This window comes from Arachis ipaensis, chromosome B6 (genome assembly GCF_059453495.1).
Source record: "Arachis ipaensis isolate K30076 ecotype BB chromosome B6, ASM5945349v1, whole genome shotgun sequence".
In the NCBI taxonomy this organism is placed as follows: Eukaryota; Viridiplantae; Streptophyta; class Magnoliopsida; order Fabales; family Fabaceae; genus Arachis; species Arachis ipaensis.
In genome coordinates, this window is record NC_142441.1 from 4993441 (window position 1) to 5014612 (window position 21172).

The 21172-nt window shown below is 34.0% G+C and overlaps 3 protein-coding genes across 6 annotated transcripts; all 3 read right to left on the minus strand.

Moving 5' to 3' along the window:
- Positions 1 to 5564: 5564 nt before the first annotated feature.
- LOC107645477 (putative disease resistance protein RGA1) lies at positions 5565 to 8501 on the minus strand. Of its 2 annotated transcripts, XM_088489406.1 has the most exons (2): positions 8090 to 8501; positions 5565 to 8011 (listed from the first exon to the last, which is right to left on the minus strand). In XM_088489406.1, the coding sequence occupies exons 1-2, from the start codon at positions 8393 to 8395 to the stop codon at positions 5807 to 5809; spliced, it is 2511 nt and encodes an 836-aa protein (XP_088345532.1). In that variant the 5' UTR covers positions 8396 to 8501; the 3' UTR covers positions 5565 to 5806. The 2 variants fall into 2 exon arrangements, with proteins under 2 accessions (XP_088345532.1, XP_020959438.1); XM_021103779.2 differs by having other exon boundaries at positions 5565 to 8501.
- Positions 8502 to 12345: 3844 nt separating this feature from the next.
- On the minus strand, positions 12346 to 17535 carry LOC110263107 (putative disease resistance protein RGA1). Of its 2 annotated transcripts, XM_088490202.1 has the most exons (4): positions 17267 to 17535; positions 16068 to 16504; positions 15646 to 15982; positions 12346 to 15128 (listed from the first exon to the last, which is right to left on the minus strand). In XM_088490202.1, the coding sequence occupies exon 4, from the start codon at positions 15116 to 15118 to the stop codon at positions 12536 to 12538; it is 2583 nt and encodes an 860-aa protein (XP_088346328.1). In that variant the 5' UTR covers positions 15119 to 15128; positions 15646 to 15982; positions 16068 to 16504; positions 17267 to 17535; the 3' UTR covers positions 12346 to 12535. The 2 variants fall into 2 exon arrangements, with proteins under 2 accessions (XP_088346328.1, XP_020959435.2); XM_021103776.2 differs by lacking the exon at positions 17267 to 17535 and having other exon boundaries at positions 16068 to 16586.
- Positions 15963 to 17546, minus strand: LOC107645484 (serine acetyltransferase 3, mitochondrial). Of its 2 annotated transcripts, none has more exons than XM_088490203.1 (2): positions 17267 to 17546; positions 15963 to 16973 (listed from the first exon to the last, which is right to left on the minus strand). In XM_088490203.1, exon 2 carries the CDS (start codon positions 16634 to 16636, stop codon positions 16004 to 16006), a length of 633 nt encoding a protein of 210 aa, XP_088346329.1. In that variant the 5' UTR covers positions 16637 to 16973; positions 17267 to 17546; the 3' UTR covers positions 15963 to 16003. The 2 variants fall into 2 exon arrangements, with proteins under 2 accessions (XP_088346329.1, XP_088346330.1); XM_088490204.1 differs by having other exon boundaries at positions 15963 to 16959; positions 17267 to 17403.
- Positions 17547 to 21172: the final 3626 nt, after the last annotated feature.

Here is a 21172-nt window from a genome sequence, read left to right on the forward strand (position 1 = left end):
TTTTCAGAGCAAAATATAACTCGAATGGATCCCTCCAAAAATACAAAGCAAGGTTAGTTGCTCAGGGCTATTCTCAAAGGCCAAGCTTTGATTTCACAGAAACTTATAGCCCTGTAGTAAAAGCTACCTCAATAAGAATAATTATGTCTATTGCCTTGGCAAACTCTTGGCCAATAAGACAACTTGATGTTAATAATGCCTTCCTACATGGTGATCTGATGGAAGAAGTGTACATGAAACAGCCTCAAGGATATGAAAAGGGTGACTCTCTAGTGTGCAAACTGACAAAAGCTCTTTATGGCTTAAAACAAGCACCAAGGGAGTGGTATTGCAAACTAGCCACTGGGCTGAGAGACATTGGTTTCAAGTCTATCAAGTCTAATGTGTCAGTATTTGTGAGCAATCTCAATGGAGCAAAAACATTTTTGCTGGTTTATGTAGATGACATAATAGTCACAGGGGAATCTAAAGATACAATCAAACAAGTTATAAAGCAGCTGAATGCCAAGTTTTCTCTAAAAGACATGGGAATCCTGCAGTATTTTCTTGGAATTCAAGTGTAAAAAACAAGCAATGGTGGTCTAATCCTCACCCAACAGAAGTACATAAAGGAGCTAATGGGAAAGGCCAACATGGTAGGTTGCAGCCCCTGTCACACTCCTCTGCCATCTACCATCAAACTATCAGCTTGCGATGGTGCCAAGTTCGATGATCCTGCACTCTACAGATCTATAATAGGCAGCCTACAATACCTAACTGTAACAAGGCCTGAGATATCCTACAGTGTGCACAAACTAGCACAGTTCGTGCAATCTCCTTTGGAATGTCACTGGAAAATGGTGAAGAGGGTGCTTCGATACTTGAATGGAACGGCAAACTTTGGGCTGCAGCTAAACAAGGAACATGGAAGTTAAAGCTCAATGAGAATCACTGCTTATTGTGATTCAGATTGGGCTGGGGATCCTGACGATAGGAAATCCACCAGTGGATACTGTGTCTTCCTAGGATCAAACCTAGTGTCCTGGGCCTCAAGGAAGAAAACAGCAGTAGCAAGATCCAGCACTGATGCAGAATACAGAAGCATGGCAGACTTGACAGCCGAACTGATTTGGGTGAAGAACTTGATGTGTGAGCTTCAATTTCTACCAAAGGAGGCTCCCTTGCTGTACTGCGACAACCAGAGTGCAGTGTTATTAGCTACAAACCCCATCCTACATTCCAAGTCAAAACACTTCGAAATTGATCTCCACTTCGTGAGAGACCATGTCAACAGCAAGGCTATAACAGTGCACCATATTCCTAGAACAGTCCAAGTAGCTGACATCCTCACGAAGCCGATCCCTTCGGAGGCATTTCTGCACTTCAGAGACAGGTTGAGGGATACTGAAGTCACATCAATGTCCAAGGAGCAAGAAGTATGTGTTGCAGAAAACAAGAGAAAAGAAAACTAGAGATGATGATAGGAGCACGTGTATATTGTGTAGTTATGGTTAGCTACAATCAGTTAGTGTTTCAGTTAGTTAGTTAGTTACTCTTAGCTGTGACTGAAGCTTCTAGAGAAAGTCAGTTAGCTCCACTGCTTCAGCGATTCGATACTTCTTCTACCAACTACAAATAATTGCTGCACTACACTTGTATTTGTTTTTTGATTTTCTGATCACTCTGCTCAATAACAGAACTTCCCTCTTCTACACACTTCTTTCTCTACTCTCATTCCTTACCTTTCTTCATGTCTTCCTCTCTATTCTTTAAATCAGTTTCTTCTGTTCCTTACAGCCTAAGTTGCTGATACCTTCAAGGTTGAAGATGCTAACGTAGCTTTAGTTATCGAAAGTAGTGTTACTCAATAATGGATTCAATGTCAAAAGTGCATGAACTGAAATACCAAACAGCGTTGATATCATTATATTCCACAACGTGAAACATGCCCTTGCAGAAGTTGCGAATTGATTCTAGTGCTTTTTCTTTTCCTTGCTTCTTAATTGTGCTTTAAGCCATATATAGTATAAGAGGAAAGTAAGGTTGTGCTCTGCTTTCGCTTCGCATCTAACAGTAGAGCATGTCATTATATTTTTCTGAGAAATTCTTACTTAATAGCTTCGAATAATTTTGATAAATGAAAGAGAAAAAAGAAAAAAAAACTAATAGCAACAATGGAGATGGATCGTAGATGTGATGGATGGAAGAATAAAATGGCAGTTTTGGACTACTATGCTCAGTTTGAGCTTATGTTAACCGTCAAAAAATAAAATAAAATAACATGGCAGTTGCTAGTAGTTACCTATCTCCAAAGGTAGTGAAGTTGTTCATAACTAACTAATATAGAACAGAATTAGGAGATCTCTTTATTGGTCATCTTAGTGTATTGTTCAGTTGTAGAAAATAAGCTATCTCCTCTGTTCTCCAACTTTTCTCTTCCGCTTGTTCTTCAACCTTTCTGTTTCTCTTGGAATTCTGACTGCCACTTTTTTTTTTCTTTTCTTTGGTGTCTGTGGCTATGTACTTGGTATGCTTTTACTAATCACAAGTGATGGTCAAATAAAATGGAGTGTCATCTAAATTTATTTAGATATTCCATAATATTTAATTATCAATGCTAACTATTTATGCAAATATGTGATTCCACAATGCAAGCTAATAAACTTCTCATATATATATATATATATATATATATATATATTTATGTATGTCCTTTCTTGAGATCATAACTTCATGTCCTATTTAGAAAAGAGTTAATACTCAATTTGGTCCTGAACTTACACGTGAGTCTCAATTTAGTTCATGAGATTTCAATTGTCTCTATTTAGTCCTCAAAATTTATAAACGTGTCTCATATTAGTCTCTGAGACGGTTTTTAGTATAAAAACGTTAATGGAAGGCTGTTATAGACTATCAGATGTCACGTTAAAACTTGTAAAATGATATAGTTTTGGTTTTGGCATTTAAATAGCTCAAAAATGGTATCATATCACTTATTTTGTTAGGTAAAATTTTAATAAACACCATTTACGATATTGTTTTTGGTTTATTTGAGTGTCAAAACAAAAACGACATCATTTTATAAGATTTAGTGTGGCATTCGGCTGTTCACGACAGTGTTCCGTTAACATTTATACGTTAAAAATTGTTTCAAGGACTAATATGAGTTATGTTCACAAAATTTAAAGACTAAATAAAGACAATTGAAACTTTAGAGACTAAATTGTGGCTTCCATACAAAATAGCATATGCATTATATTACAAATGAAGACTCAACTCTAGATATTCAAACCTTGTGTTACTTTCCTCAATAATATTATGACAAATGGAAGTAGATAAGGTGGATAGCATAACACTCATAATGATACCTCTCCAATGCGTGCAAAAGTTGCTGTTTTTTATTCTAGTGCTTTCGATGCTCGGCTCATTTAAATATTACACTTTACAATGTTCTTATTATTTTAAGGATTAAATATAAAATCAGTTTCTGAAAAATAAGATATTTTTTAATTTTATTTTTAAATTTTTTTAATTAATTTAATCTTTTAAAAATTATAAATTAATTATATTTATCTTTTTGTCATTCTATTAATAATTTTTTTTAAAGATTAATGTTATAAAATATTAGTTGATAATATATATAATATTTGATATGTCTAATTAGATATTAACTAAATATATTTATAAAAATTTATTAATTTAGTCATTTCTCTAATTATGAAAACTATATTTTTAATATGACTTAGTGATTAAATTGATATATTTTTTAAATATATTTAGTCAACGATCTAATTGAACATGTTATATATCATGTATGCTATCATTTAATATTTTATATTATTAATTGTTAACAAAAATTGAGAAAGAAATAGAGATATAATTAATTTACAATTTTTAAATAATTATTAAAAAAAATTTAAAAATAAATTTAAAAAATAACTTATCTTTCATAGACTAATTTAATTATTATTCCTTATTTTACCGTTCATATTAGATAAGTTTGGTATCTAATCCAGTGGAAGAAAGGTTGTGTGGTCTGCTTTTCGATTTTTTGCATTGGATCCATAATAATATTAGTTTAAGTCATGGGGTTTTGGACTTACTTTTTTACGAAAAATTTATTTTATTATGAAATACGAAGAAAGGAAAGAAATAATTATGATTCAGTAATTATTTATTAATTTTTTTGCATAAAAATAATAATTAAAAATAATTAAATAATTTAAATATTATTTTTACATAAAATATCATTATGTAACACACAATAATAGCATCATTGGTGATTAATCTATATATTGCATATTTGCATCGATTATTATTTTATTAATTATTACCATTAACGTTGATTGATTCTATAATATATAAACAAAATAATCTACTCCTCCGTTTCTCTCCAACTTTTTCTCCTCTTCTTGTTTTTTTATGTTTCTAATTTCAGCACTGTCAATAGGTTAAAAAATAAAAAACATATATAGCAATACATTTAAATGTATAAAATTGGCATATCAAAATTATGTATAAGCTTATTACCATTAGCTTTATAAATTACAAGTGATCATCATCAAATAAAATGGAGCGACCACTAAATTTATTCATAAATTTTATAATATTTAACCATTAATGTTAACTATTTACTCAAATATAGTTGCTAGTATTTGTATTTGTATTATTTATGTTTTGACTAATCTATTCTCCATTTTTTTCATCCCATTGATCTTATTCTTACAATATTTGCCAACATCCTTTTTTCTTTTTCTGTCTTGTCTTTATTTTATTTTTATGTCTAATCAATTCTTTGCTCGGTAGTGCGTTTATAAAATTCCTATCACCCTTAATTGCTTACTTTAAATATATCATTATATCAATTAACAATTTATCATACTCTTCCAAAATGAACGATAAAGATTTGAAGTCACTCAAGAGGTCCAGATTCAGAAATCATTGTCAATACTCAACAGGCAATACAACAATCTAGCAAAATGCGCAAATATAGATGTTTGAACTTTGAAAGAGAAGTACAAAACTTTAAAAAACAAACATAAAATTTTCACAACAAAGGCTTGCTCATAAAAGGGTGCAATATAATGGGAAGAAAAAGTATAGGGTACCAACATATTATCTGCCAACTTCTACCAACTCTTATTTATAATTGTGTTTCATGGAAGTATGTTCGTGGATGTGTCTAATAATTAATGTATTTTAAATACATATATAAAGAGACACATCCAGAAAATATATCTATAAAGACACTTCTATTAAACACCGCTATAAAAAAGACATTTTTATTAGACACATTCACAAACACACTTCCATGAAACACAATTATAAATAAGAGTTGGCAGAAGTTGGCAGATATGCTGTTGGTAACGTAGCGGAACCGTAACGGGAAAAAGATAAAGCATAGAAACACTTGTCAAATATGTTTGTGCTTGTGTTGCTATGCTTTTGCGATCCACCTACTCACCTGGTAATCATCACACCAAATAAAATGCTATCCAAGTTCTTGAGAAATTCCACCATTTCAATTACATGTGCTAACTATTTTCTCAAATATGTATATGTTTTTAGCAAGTTAGATGATGTCATGCATGCATGTCCTTCCTTGAGATTGTAACTTAATGTCTACTTTGTACAGAATCTCATTAGAGGCAACACTAAATCATACTTGTTGAATTACAAAAGAACATACAGAAACTTGAAAAATCACTGAAGACATATAGTTCAAAACAAAACAAGAACAATTGCGTACATTATGGAAACTGATGAAGAAACAAAAGGCACTTTGACTCCAATCCGGGTTGTTAAGACAATTCTTTTTCATCTTCCATTAGCTATTCCATGTCTTCCTAATGTCAGTATGCTTGATGTGAGATATCATGGGCCAGCACTCTCCAACTTGTGGCTCGTATTTTCTATACAACTTAGTGCAATTTATGATTTGTAAAAGATGGAGACTTGTTAAACGGTGGATATCTCTGGGAAGAGACATCAATTTTGGACAACCCCAGATATAAAGAAATTTCAAAGCACTCAGATTCGACAGCCATTCAGGAAGTACCTCCAGCTCGTAGCAACGTGAAATCACCAAAGTTTGTAACGTGCTTGCATACCGTTGGAGAGAATGAGGCAACGTTACCATTTTATAAAGAACAATGGTTTTTAACCTCAAGACAGCATTAGTATCCTCCGATCTATAAAGCCAATCTTCATTGACAACACCGCTGATTCCCAAAGTTTCTAACTGAGGGAAATGGTGAGTATCAAGTGGCAAAGACTTTAGACTCGCACTAGCAGTAACTTCCAAAGTTCGAAGTGTAGGCAATCTTGTCCCAACAAACAAGGACTCCAAATGAACACAATTTTGGACACACAAATATTCAAGACAATTCAACTTTGCAATGTCACTCTCTGGCAAAATAGATTGCTTTGTGGTTATCTCCAATCTTTGCAGGCTGATCAACTTTCTTAACTTTTCTGGTACAGTTTCAAGATTTGAACACCCATCAAGACGCAAAACTTGCAAATTTTGGAGCTTGCAAATAGAATTAGGGAGCCTCTTTATTCTTTTATTATTACAAAGAGAAATATATCTTAAATGTTTCAACATACCAATTGACTCAGGCAAAGTCTCACATGTAGAATTACTTAAATCCAAATATCGCAGGTATCTGCAGTTTGACACCCATGCATTCAAGAAAGCTTCACTGGCTCCCTGATTGTCGACTGGAAATAGAATGCTTCTCACACCTTGTAAGCTTGTCTTGATGGAATTGTAAGGCAAACCATTCTCAACAAAAGACAAATGCAGCACATTTTCTGGTATGTCCTGAGTGTTTGAACTAACCAATTGACACACATCTTTTGAAACGTATACTGCAAGATCATGCACTAAATCATGTAGTTTAAATCCATAAAAGGTGCCACAGTCAACAACGTTATGGAGAAAAGATCTTGTCATTAAGTCACTCAAATATTGGTGGGCATCCTCTAGCATTGTTTTATCTTTGCTTTGCAATGGAAGCAAACCTGCTGCCCCCCAAAGTGGAGCAACGTCAAAAGAATTAAATGCATGATTCTTTGGATAAAGGGAGAGCAAAGCAAAACATTGCCTCAAATGGGATGGCATTTCATCATAGCTTAATTTTAATGCAGGTAAGATATCATCCTCTTTTTGCGGCAAATTCCAAATCTCCTTGTCTCTCATTGCTTCCCACTCTTGTATCTCGTGTTTGAAAAATAGTGAACTTCCCAATGTTCTCACAGCTAAAGGAACTCCTTTGCACTTTTTGACGATTTCTCTTCCAATCATTATCAAATCCGGATGCTTTCCATCTTCTCCTTCTTTAAAAGCCCATCTAACAAACAAACGCAATGAATCCTTGGGAGAAAGATTTTTCAAATGGTAAGAGTTGGCAACGGTACCCATCATGGAAGCGATGGACTGGCTACGTGTTGTGACTATAACTTTGCTTCCTTGAGCACTCACTGAAATGAGATGTTGCAGCTCAACCCATTTAACACGATCTTCATTCCATACGTCATCCAACACCAGCAGGAACTTTCGACCCTCAAGCATGTTTCTTAGACGATGTTGCAATTGCTCTATCTGTAAGTCTATTAAGTTTTGTTGCCCCCCAGGAGCATTAGTGGAAGAAGCAAAATCACTGAGAGGATTGATGATTTTGAGAATCAATGATTTAATATTAAAATCATCAGAAACACTCACCCACCTTTTCAATGGGAAAGACTCACCTACTCTCTTATCATTGAAGACGAGCTTAGCAAGTGTGGTCTTTCCCAAACCTCCAATTCCCACAATGGGAATCACAGAGATATGTTTAGAGCCATCGTTGTTGTCAAGACTCGGTTCCATCAAGAGCTTTATGATCTTCTCTTTATCGTGATCCCTTCCTATGACATCAGACTCAATAACATGGGAGTAAGTCATTTCTCTCCTATGCACAACTCGCCTATCAACTGCAATTGTTTGAAGCCCAAACTTATCTCTATTGGCCGCAACTCTGTCTAATCTCTGCGTAATATCTTTGATCTGCTGAGCAATCTTCCAGCGAAACACAAGTGGATTAGAACTCGAGAAGAAGCGACCTACCTTGTCTTTAGGAGTACCATAGGCTCTGACGACTTGCTTGCGCAATGTTTGGCAGTCAACTTGATCAAGCACGTTCTCAGCATCATAGAAGATGAGTTTGATCTGCTTCAGCCACTCCCGCAGCTCGTGGCTCCGCTCCTGCTTCTGCTCAGCATCCAACAGCACAGCTTTCACATATGAGAGACTGCTTTTCAAGTCTTGAAGGTCATCATAGACACCAACCACCCGAGACGCTTCTTCATATGCACGAGAAGCGAGCTTGGCAGTGAGTGATTCAGCGATGCTGAAGATGAATGATTCAGCCATGGTTATCACTTATCACAGAATCAGAAAGAAGAGAAGAGAGATAGCAATGATAAGGCTAGTAATGTATTTGTTGAAGACCAAAGTGTAGATATCAAAACTAGTGATACGTTCCTCAATAATCGTCCGAGAATCTAATAAGTGGATGAGGTGGATAGCATAACATAATAATGGAGATGGATAGTAGATGTGACAGATGGAAGAAAAAAAGAAAGCATAAGATCCATGAAGGATACTACACACAACTTCAGGCCCCAGGCACATATTTACCAAAAGTAACATCCGTTGTCATTAGTTGCAACTTGCATGAAAAAAATGGCATTAAACCGCTGTTGCTAGTAAGAGAAGTTGTTAATCACTTTAGCTATTGTATTTGTATTATTCATGTTTTGACTAATTATGTTCTCCATTTTTTTCTCTTCCCGTTGTTACTTGGCCTTTCTATTCCACTTAGAATTCTGGCAGCCACCCTTTCTTTCTTATTTGTTCTTTCATATTTGTAAAATTGATCAATATTATTGGGCTGTTAGTGAATGGTGCTAAGTTTTGTTATACAATCCCTGTCATGATTTTCATTTAGGAAAAGTGTAGGCAGAATGGTAGACAATGAAAATATTAAACAATATGAACAATGAATGTATTAGATGTTCATTTTACTAGGTGTGCGGATGGTTTTAATATTAAGATTTATGTGGATAATTTGAAAGTGCAGTGTATTTTTATTTGATTGGTGGTTGTTCAAAAAAGTCATTAGCTACCTAGTATAACCCTTTCATTTAAAAGTTGTATATAATTATATATTGGCATATTGGGTGTGTAATTATCGATTTAATGTGCAACGTGTCAAATTAAAGTAGTTTTCTTTAGTGTGCTACTCTTCTCTTCATTTTTCTCATCCATAGAATTTTTGCCGCCATGTATTTTTCATTTTTTTTCTTTTTTATTTTGTCTTGTCTTTATTTCATATCTAATTAATATTTGGTTTGGTTGATAGTGCACTTATGAAATCCCTATCACCCTTTAAATATCACTATATCAATAAACATACCATTCCAAAATGAAGAAAAAAAAAACAGAAAAATTTTCACAACAACAAAGTCTTGGCCATTAAGTGGGGTTGGCTACACATATCAAATATACTATTGCATCTTATTACGAGTCACGAAAAATTTTGACAGTACAATCATTAATAATTGAGCCCTAAATTCAACTGACCTCTAGCAAGCTCTAATGTGAAGGCCTCAGAGATACAAAAAAAAAAAAAAAAAAAAAAGAAAGAAAAGAAAAGTATGCCAATTTAACTTGGCTTCAGTGATTTCTATTCATCAACGAAAACATGTATATTGTGCCAATGTTCTCCAACTTGTGGCTTCTATTTTCTAATATAGTACAGGACAACCATTGATGAACAAATCTTCAAGGGCTGTAAGACATACAATGCACTTGGTTGTGCGGTGATTCAGAGTCAAGTAGGTCAAGCGCATTCTCAGCATGGGAAAAGATGAGTTTGATGTGCTTAAGCCATTCCCCAAGCTTTTGATTAGGGTTGTGGTCCTGCCTTTACTCTGCATCCAAAAGCACAGCTCTGATGAACGAGGATATATATCAATATATGTAATCAATTTTAGTTTAAGAAGTTCATGGAGATGGAGAAAAAAATAGATACGATCATTGAAGGATACACACAGCTTCAGGCCTCATGCAAAAAAGTTTACCAATCCTACCACCGTTCATTGTCATTAGTTGCAACTAGTTTCAATACTAACAAATAATACCATTCATATCATAAATAGACGTGGAAATAAGCTCTCTCTTCTGTTCTCCACTTATTCTTTCATCTTTCTATTCCTCTTAGAATTCTGGCAGCCACCCTTTCTTTTCTTATTCTGTTTTATTCAGCTTTACAAATTTGATCAATATCATTTGGTTGTTAGTTAGTGCACCGTGCTACTTTTTGTTATAAAATCCCTTCAACTTGTAAATTTATGAATTCTAATTTGATTGAATCTGCAACATATCAAATCAAAGCAGCTAACTCTGCTGTTCTCCAATTTTTCTCCTCCTTTTATTCTTTGACCTTTCTATTACTCTCTAAAACAGCTACACACTCTTCCTTTTTTCTTCCACTGTCTATTAAGCCTTTTAAATGGGAACATTGTGTTCCTAAAGTCAAAACTCAAGACAAGGGATTAAAACTTTAAAATTGTATTTTTGTTATCAAGATCTATAATTATACCATCACCTTTGTCCTTTGTTCTATATAATTAGAAATTTCTATTTTCAATTCTTTGATCATAGCTTAATTTCAAAGCAGTTATGATACCTCCTTCCTCCTGTGGTAAATTCCAAATATCTCCCATTCGTTCCAATTCTTTTAAATTCTGTTAGCCTGGCAGAGCATCAATAGAAGCAAAATCACTACTTGACTTAAAATGTAGTTTAAGAAAATTGACTAGTAAAATACTATGTAAATGATCTCTTTTCATTATAATTTCGACCATTAAATTTTTGTGCTACTCCTATGTTATATTTTTATTTTTTAGACCAATATTCTCAATTCATGTAAAGTAAATTGACACTCCATAGATTACATTAACGGCACAATTTTTTTTTTTGGGGGGGGGGGGGGTGTTCCAATTCATGACATTATATACATTAATACATATATACGAGGTATTGAAGTGGTATCTAGTGAGAAAGGTGTCCTTATATGCGAAATGAAAAGGTTTAATTATAGTCATTAGATCTAAATAAATGGCTACAAAAATTAGAGTGAGAATCTGTTTAATTAATGTGTTTGAAATTATAGAGAGGGAGTAATTACCATTGACGATTAGTTAATTACCATTGAGGTTGATTGATTCTATAGCATATAAACAAAAGAATCTATCTCCTCTGTTTCTCTCCAATTTTTTCTCCTCTTATTGTTTTTTGATGTTTCAAATTTCTGCCAACAGGTCAAGAAATACAAAACATATATAGCAACACATTTAAATGTGTACAATCCACATATCAAAATTATGTATAAACTTATGACTATTAGCTTTTAAGTTACAAGTGATCATGCCAATGAGTAATAGCTCAAATGGCATAGTCTCCCCATAATCAATTAAGAGGTTGCGGGTTCGAGTCTCCTATCTTTGGTAAAAAAAAAAAAAAGTTACAAGTGATCATCATCAAATAAAATGGAGCGACCACCAAATTTATTCATAAATTTCACAATATTTTACTATCAAGGCTAACTATTTACTCAAATATAGTTGCTAGAATTTATATTTGTATTTTTCATGTTTTGACTAATTCTGTTATCTAATTTTCTCATCCTCTTGATCTTATTCGTACAATATTTGTCAGCATCCATTTTTCTTTTTCTGTCTTGTCCTTATTTTATATCTAATAAATTTTTTGCTGGGTAGTGCGCTTATAAAATCCCTATCACCCTTAATTGCTTACTTTAAGTATTATTATATATATCAATTAACATACCCTTCCAAAATGAAAGATAAAGATTTGAAGTCCGTCAAGAAATCCAAATTCAGAAACATTGTCAATACTCTGTAGGCAATACAACAATCAAGAAAAATGCGTAAATATAGATGTTTGAACTTTGAAAGAAAAGTATTGAAGTTTCAAGAAACAAACAGAAAATTTTCACAACAATGGCTTGCTCATAGAAGCGGTGCAATATAATGGGAAAAAGATAAAGCATAGAAACACTTGTCAAATATGTTTGCGCTTGTGCTGCTATGCTATTGCGATCCACCTACTCACCTGGTAATCATCACACCAAATAAAATGCTATCTAAGTTCTTGAGAAATTCCACAATTTCAATTACATGTGCTAACTATTTACTCAAGTATGTTTCAGCTAGTTGGATAATGTCATGCATGCATGTCCTTCCTTGAGATTGTAACTTAATGTCTAATTTGTAAAGAATTTCAATAGAGGCAACATTAAATCAGAATCGTTGAATTACCATCTTGAATTACAAAGAACATACAGAAACTTGAAAAATCACTGAAGACATATAGTTCAAAACAAAACAAGAACAATTGTGTGCATTATGGAAACTGATGAAGAAACAAAAGGCACTTTGACTCCAATCCGGGTTGTTAAGACAATTCTTTTTCATCTTCCATTAGCTATTCCCATGTGTTCCTAATGTCAGTATGCTTGATGTGAGATATCATGGGCCAGCACTCTCCAACTTGTGGCTCGTATTTTCTATATAACTCATGGCAATTTATGATTCGCAAAACTTGCAGACTTGTTAGACGGTGGATATCACTGGAAAGAGACTTCAATTTCGGACACCGGGAGATATAAAGAAATTTCAAAGAACTCAGATTCCACAGCCATTCGGGCAGTACCTCCAGCTCGTAGCAACGTGAAATCATCAAACCTTGTAACGTGCTTGCATATTGTTGGAGAGAATGAGGCAATGTTGCCATTTCAAAAAGAACAATGGTTTTTAACCTCAAGACAGCATTAGTATCCTCTGATCTATGAAGCCAATCTTCATTGCCAACACTGCTGATTCCCAAAGTTTCTAACTGAGGAAAATGCTGAGTATCAAGTGGCAAAGACTTTAGATTCGCACAGCCACGAACTTGCAAAGTTCGAAGTGTAGGCAATCTTGTCTCAACAAACAAGGACTTCAAATTATCACAATTTTCGACAGACAAATGTTCAAGACAATTCAACTTTGCAATGTCACTCTCTGGCAAAATAGATTGCTTTGTGGTTATATCCAATCTTTGCAGACTGATCAACTTTCTTATCTTTTTCGGTAAAGTTTCCAGATTTGAACACCTATCAAGAAGCAAAACTTGCAAATGTTGCAGCTTGCAAATAGAATTAGGGAGCCTCTTTATTCTTGTATTACCCTGAAGAGAAATATATCTTAAATGTTTCAACTTACCAATTGACTCAGGCAGAGTCTCACATGTAGAATCACTTAAATCCAAATATCGCAGGTATTTGCAGTTTAACACCCATGCATCCAAGAAAGCTTCACTGGCTCCCTGATTGTCAACTGGAAACAGAATGCTTCTCACACCTTGTAAGCTTGTCTTGATGGAATTGAAAGGCAAACCATTCTCAACAAAAGACAAATGCAGCACATTTTCTGATATATCCTGCGTGTTTGAATTGACCAATTGGCACACATCTTTTGCAACATATACTGCAAGATCATGCACTAAATCATGTATGTCAAATATATAAAAGGTTCCACAATAAAAAACGTCATGAAGAAAAGATCTTGCCATTAAGTCTCTCAAATATTGATGTGCAACGTCTACTATTGTTTTATCTTTGCTTTCCAATGAAAGCAAACCTGCTGCCCCCCAAAGTGAAGCAACGCCAAAAGAAATATAATAATGATTCTTTGGATAAAGGGAGAGCAAGGCAAAACATTGCCTCAAATGGGATGGCATTTCATCATAGCTTAATTTTAATGCAGGTAAGATATCATCCTTTTTTTGTGGCAAATTCCAAATCTCCTTGTCTCTCAATGATTCCCACTCTTGTCTCTCGTGTTTGGAAAATAGTGAACTTCCCAACGTTCTGACCGCTAAAGGAACTCCTTTGCACCTGTCTACGATTTCTCTTGCAATCATTATCAAATCTGGATATTTTCCCTCTTCTCCTTCTTTAAAAGCCCATCTAACGAACAAACGCAATGAATCCTCGGGAGAAAGACTTTTTAAATGGTGCGAGTAGGCAACGGTACCCATCATCGAAGCGATGGATGGGCTACGTGTTGTGACTATTACTTTGCTTCCTTGAGCACCCACTGAAATGAGATCTTGCAGCGCAACCCATTTAACACGATCTTCATTCCATACATCATCCAACACTAGGAAAAACTTTTGACCCTCAAGCATGTTTCTTAGACAATATTGCAATTGTTCAACCTCTAATTCTTTTAAATTTTGGTGGCCCGGAAGAGCACCAGTAGAAACAAAATTGCTAGCAGCATTGATGATCTTAATAATCAATTGCTTGATATTAAAGTCATCAGACACACACACCCACATTTTCAACGGAAAAGACTCTCTTATCCTTTCGTCGTTGAAGACAAGCTTAGCAAGAGTGGTTTTTCCCAAACCTCCAATTCCCACAATGGGAATGACGGAGATATGTTTGGAGTCACCATTGTTGTCAAGACTCGGTTCCATCAAGAGCTTTACAATCATTTCTTTATCATGAGCACGTCCTATGACATCAGACTCAACAACATGGGAGTAAGTCATTTCCCTGCTATGCACAACTCGCCTATCAACATCAATTACTTGAAGCCCAAACTTATCCCTATCAGCCGCGACTCTGTCTAATCTCTTCCTAATATCTTTGATCTGAAGAGCAAGCTTATAACGAAACACAAGTGGATTAGAACTCGAGAAGAAGCGGCCTACCTTGTCCTTGGGAGTGCCGTAGTCTCTGATGACTTGCTTGCGCAGTGTTTCACAGTTAACTTGATCAAGCACGTTCTCAGCATCATAGAAGATGAGTTTGATCTGCTTCAGCCACTCTCGCAGTTCGTGGTTCTGCTCCTGCTTCTGCTCAGCATCCAACAGCACAGCTTTCACATATGAGAGACTGGTTTTCAAGTCTTGGAGGTCATCGTAGACACCAACCACCTGAGATGCTTCTTGGTATGCACGAGAAGCAAGCTTAGTTATGAGTGATTCAGCGATGCTGAAGATGAATGATTCAGCCATGATGGTTAATCTAAGAAAATATGAGAGAGTATGCAGAAGATGAACGCAGTCAGAGTCTTCAATCTTCAGCAGCGAAGTCTATAAATTACAAATTTTAAAATCCAAAGTCTTCTTGGATCATTGGATTTTAATGCAGTTTTTTATTTCACTAAAGTTTAAAGAGTTAACCAATCACATATTAAGAGATTAATGTAATTGGCGGAAACACGCCATCATCACATGAAGCAAAATCAAGTGTCTTTAAAATATTCGTTAAACAAATTATTTAAAAAATGTTATATTAATATCACAATTCATAACATTATATATTTATATGTATTTTCAAAAGACTAAATTACAAATTGATATTCTTTTTCATTATTATTTAATTATTCGTATGAATACTATGGGCACATTTTAACTAAAATGAAATCCTTTGTTTTAATACAAAGAGATAAATAATTATAGCATGACCCATTGAACTTTTCCTTTTTTATTGGATTATTAGATGTGAAATCTCCGACCATGATTATGTGTTTAGTACTGACCATGAAGGGGCCTGACACCTAGGAGCTCCTCTACGTACGGAATATCCTGCAAGGTGTTGGTGCACTCACCCCGTGATAGATAGAAAGTGTGGATCTCCGGACGCCAGTGCTTAATGAATGCAGTGATTAGAGAATTGTCAAACACGAAGTTCCTGAGCTGTACCGTGTCGCCAAACTCAACTTCTCTCATGCAAGGAACAATGACGTTCGACGGTGCTAGAATATGACTCACCCGCCTAGACAGTAGCACTTCGGAAAACCGGACCGGTCATCAAACCGCTCTAGCTACTGGTTTACTGGTTCATTGGTCCAACCGGTTCAACCGGAAAAACCGTTTCTGAATAAAATAATAAATAAATTATATACAAACATCATAAAATATAACAAAATCACTAACAACAGTAGTCCTAGGAGGAACATACTTAATCACCACAGAACCAGCACCAATCTTAGCACATTCACCAACCTTAATGTTCCCCAAAATACAAGTCCCTGCACCAATCAAAACCCCATCACCAATCTTTGGATGCCTATCACCAGAAGCTTTACCAGTTCCACCCAAAGTCACACTATGCAAAATTGACACAATGTTACCAATCACTGCAGTTTCACCAACCACTAATCCAGTTACATGATCAAGCAGAATCCCGCTTCCAATCTTAGCACCGGGATGAATACCAACCGCAAAAATCTCGGAAACTCGGTTCTGGATCATAACTGCCAAGACTTTTCTTCCTTGAAGCCATAGCTTATGAGCAACTCTATGAGATTGGCATGCTAAGAAGCCTTTGAAGTTCAAGAAGCAATGCACATGGTTTATGCAAGCAGGGTCTCTTTCCTTAACTGCTTTGAGATTATCCTTCACAGAATCCATGATTTCTTGGTCAGATTTCAAGATCCCAACAAAAAGATCAAAGAGTGTGTTACTTGGAAGGCTTGCACTGCTTAATAAAACATATATGAAATTAAAAACAGCCATAGCAATGAACATTAACAATTTTGCCTACACAATGAACATTAACAATTCTGGCTACAGCAATTCTGCCTACAGCAATTCAGCCAGTCAATAATTATGCAAAACCGAGTAAGTTTCCAGCATTAACAAAGTACAAAACAGAGTAACAAATTTCAGCTTATTTAGCAAAGGAACGAACAGAAATTGAGCAACAAATTTCAGCTTATTTACAAAACAGAGTAACAAATTTGAGCAGAGGGCGACGAGCAGGACGAATCCAATGGAGGATGGGAAGAACTTACTTTCCCATCAGGCAGTGAAACAGCAGACTCAGTTCCAGAACAAATAATCACCCTAACCTTCAAATCAATAACTATTTCAACAAAAATTCAGAAACATCATACTAAAAAAAATTAAAAAATGGCAGCAACAGTCCAGCAACATAACAAATCCATTTCAATAACATAATTTCAACAACATAAGTTCACAGCCACAGTTCACAGTCCACAGAGATTAAATTGACCAGCCACAGCCACAGTTCACACTTCACAGAGGAAGTTCACACTTCACAGAGTATCAATTTCATGCAAGATTTCTACCGGGGTCGATGGAAGAACATGAGCAGAGGCGAGAACAAAGAAGATAAGCAGAGGACGAGTCACTCACCTGGGTCAATGGAGGGCTACCGGTGCTGAGTGTTGACTGTTGAGGACCGCGCGATGGAGATGGAGGGCTACCGGTGTTGACTGCGTGCTGCGTTGCTGGTGTTGAGAAGATGAGCAGAGGATGGAGATGGAGGGCTACTGGGCAGGAACCAGGCGAAGGCGATGATGGAGATTGGAGGGTTACTGGGGCTGAGGATGGCGACACCAGGGGACGAAGGATGGCGACAGGGGGGCTATGGTTCAGGGCGGCTAGGGTTCTCCGTTGGAGATGATTCAGAAAGGGGGAATGAATGAATGGGGTCGGGGAAAGAAAGGGGGGGGGGGTGGGGTGCTCCACGAGCGGGTCGGGTCGGGTTCGGTTTTTTATTTTTTTTAAAAAAATTATAAAACGGCGTCGTTTAGCATAACCGGCCGGTCACCAATTCGATCTAACCGACCGGTTTTTGGCCGGTTCGCCGGTTCGTAAGCGGTTTTTGTTTGAATGGTTTTCATATGAGGACCGGATCGTTTACAGTGCCGATTCGCGATTAAAGCGGTCGAACCGGCCGCTCCGGTCCGATTTTCAGAACCTTACTAGTAGGCGAGACTTCTATTTAAAAATAAAACTTTTTAAAAATTTGAATTTCAACTTAAATTCTCTAGCATATTCAAATTTAAAAATAAAAATATAAAATTAGACTCAGAAATAAAAATACAAAAATAACATAACATAATAAGCAGGAATAAACAGTAATTAATACATTTCTTTTTATTTATTTAAAAAAATAATAAACAAATAAATAATTAATTAAATTAAATTAAATTAATTAGTAAATTAATTTTTACTATAAATAAATTCGATACCTAACAAATGTTAATAACTTACCAACTAACAAATGTTAATAACTTACCAACTAACTTACTTTATGTTATCTAAAGATAATCTATTCTACTCATATGTTAAAATATTAAATCTATAAAAATACCCTAACTATAATGACATACGCTTATTAATTTAAAAGATGAAAATAATACTAACTTTAAAATCGATTCTCACAACGTGCCAACTATTGTTCAAGTAGTCAGAATTCCGTGCGTCGACATGTCATAACATAAGGGCCAAGCCAACACACATTTCTCCGTGCTTTCTCTCATACTCATAGGTTTCTATTGTTGTAGGCTTGTAGCGAATGAGAGGAAGAAAGATCATATAAATAAGAAAAAAAAATAATTATAAAAATGACCAAAATTTTAAAAGGAATATAAATCATTGATATAAAGATTATAAAAATAAATAAATAAATAATTAAAGATATATTTGTATTTTTTATAAAAAAATTGTTTTTCTAAATATTATAAACATTAATTTTTTTTAATAATTAAATTTTTCTAACAATTTTTTAGAATAATTTTTCTTCTGCCATGGATTTGAAAGAAGAAATCAGATAGTAATGTAGAATAAATTGAAGATGCTAAAGTAGCCTTAGTTATCGAAAGTAGTGTTACTCAACAATGGATTCAATGTCAAAAGTGCATGAACTGAAATACTAAATAGCGTTGATACCATTATATTTCACAACGTGAAACATGCCCATGCAGAAGTTGTGGATTGATTCTAGTGCTTTTTCTTTTCTTTTCTTCTTTGCTTCTTAATTGTGCTTTAAGCCAAATATAGTATAAGAGGAAAGTAAGGTTGCGCTCTGCTTTTGTTTCGCATCTAACAGTAGAGCATGTCATTATATTTTTCTGAGAAATTCTTAATAGCTTCGAATAATTTTGATAAACGAAAGAGGGAAAAAAAACTAATAGCAACAATGGAGATGGATCGTAGATGGGAGAACTTTTTATTGTTGATATTAGAGTATCAATGGTGTTTTTTTAGAATGTGGACTAATATTGGGGTGTTATTTGAAAATGTGGAACCGTTTTAAGCAGAGAAATAGAGAAATCGAACTATCCGATTTGTGTTAAAAAATAAAAAAATTTGAGATACAAAAATCGAACACTCCAATTTGTGTACATTCCACAATTTTAAAAAACATAAAAAATTAAAATGTTAGAATATATCACTACTTTTACTTCTATACCAAAAAAAAAAAGAGTACGATGAGAAAAAAAAAAGTAAAAGGAAATGAAAAGTGAAGGATAACAATACACAGAACTTCAAGCCTCAAGCACAAATTTACCCAACTAAAACCCATTACCATTACTTTCAACTAAATACACAGTTGTTAACATTAATAACCATTAAGATCATATATAGTTAATTAACCATTAAGAATAAAATGGTAGTTTTGGACTACTACTATGCTCAGATTGAGTTTATGTTAACCATCAAAAAATAAAATAAAATGAAATAAAATGGCAGTTGCTAGTAGTTACCTATCTCCAAAGGTAGTGAAGATGTTCATAACTAACTAATCTAGAACAGAATTAGGAGATCTCTTTATTCGTTATCTATTATCTTAGTGTATTGTTCAGTTGTATAAAATAAACTATCTCCTCTGTTCTCCAACTTTTCTCTTCCGCTTGTTCTTCAACCTTTCTGTTCCTCTTGGAATTTCGGCCGCCACTTTTCTTTTCTTTGGTGTCTGTGACTATGTACTTGGTATGCTTTTACCAATCACAAGTGATCATCAAAGAAAATAGTGTCATCTAAATTTATTCAGATATTCCATAATATTTAATTATCAATGCTAACTATATATGCAAATATGTGATTCAACAATGCAAGCTAATAAACTTCTCATATATGCATGTCCTTCCTTGAGATCATAACTTCGTGTCCTATTTAGAAAATTTCAACAAAGACAAACAGCTAAATCAAATGGAAGTAAATGAGGTGGATAGCATAACACTCATAATGATACTTCATCAATGCGTGCAAAAGTTGCTGCTTTTTCTAATGCTTTGGATGCTCGGGTCATCCACATGTTACACTTTACAGGATTCTTATTATTTTATGGGTTAATAGTAAAATTAATTTTTGAAAAATAAGATATCTTTAAATTTATTCTTGAAAATTTTTTGTCATTAAGTTGGTATTTTAAAGATTATGAATTATTATATTTATCCTCCTATTACTCTATTAATAATTTTTTTCAAAAATTGATATTATAAAACGTTAATTGATAATATATATAATACCTGATGTGTCTAATTAGATATTGACTAAATATATTTATAAAAATTTATTAATTTAGTTATTTTCTCCCATCACAAAAATTATATTCCCAATATGACGTAGTAATTAAATTGATAGATTTTCGTAAACATATTTAGTCAACGGTCCAATTGAATATATTATGTATCATATATGCTATCAGTTAACATTTTAACATCATCAATTATTAACAAAAATTATGAGTGAAATAACTGAAAAATATATAATTAATTAGTAGTATTTAAATGACCAATTTAATTAAAAAAACTTTTTTAAGATAGATTTAAAAAGTCTCTTACCTTTCAGGATTAATTACACTATTCTTTCTTACTCTACGGTTCATATTAGATAAGTTTGCTATCTAATCCAGTAGAAGAAAGGTTGTGTGGCCTGCTTTTAGGTGTTTTGCATTGGATCCATAATAATACTGGTGTAAGTCATGGGGGCTTTTGGACTTACTTTTTTACTTAACTCGCTGTGGGTTAAGGGCTCTAACGAGGAAATATTTTATCAAAAGTTATTTTACTATGAATCACGAAGAGAGGAAAGAGATAACTATGATTCAATAATTATTTATTAAATTTATTTGTATAAAAATAATAATTAAAAATGGTTAAATAGTTCAATATATTTAGTTAAATTAATTAATTAATATAATATATATTAATAATTTAAATATTATTTTCATATAAAATATCATTGTGTAACACACAATAATAATATCATTGGTGATTAATCTATATATTGCATATTTGCATCAATTAT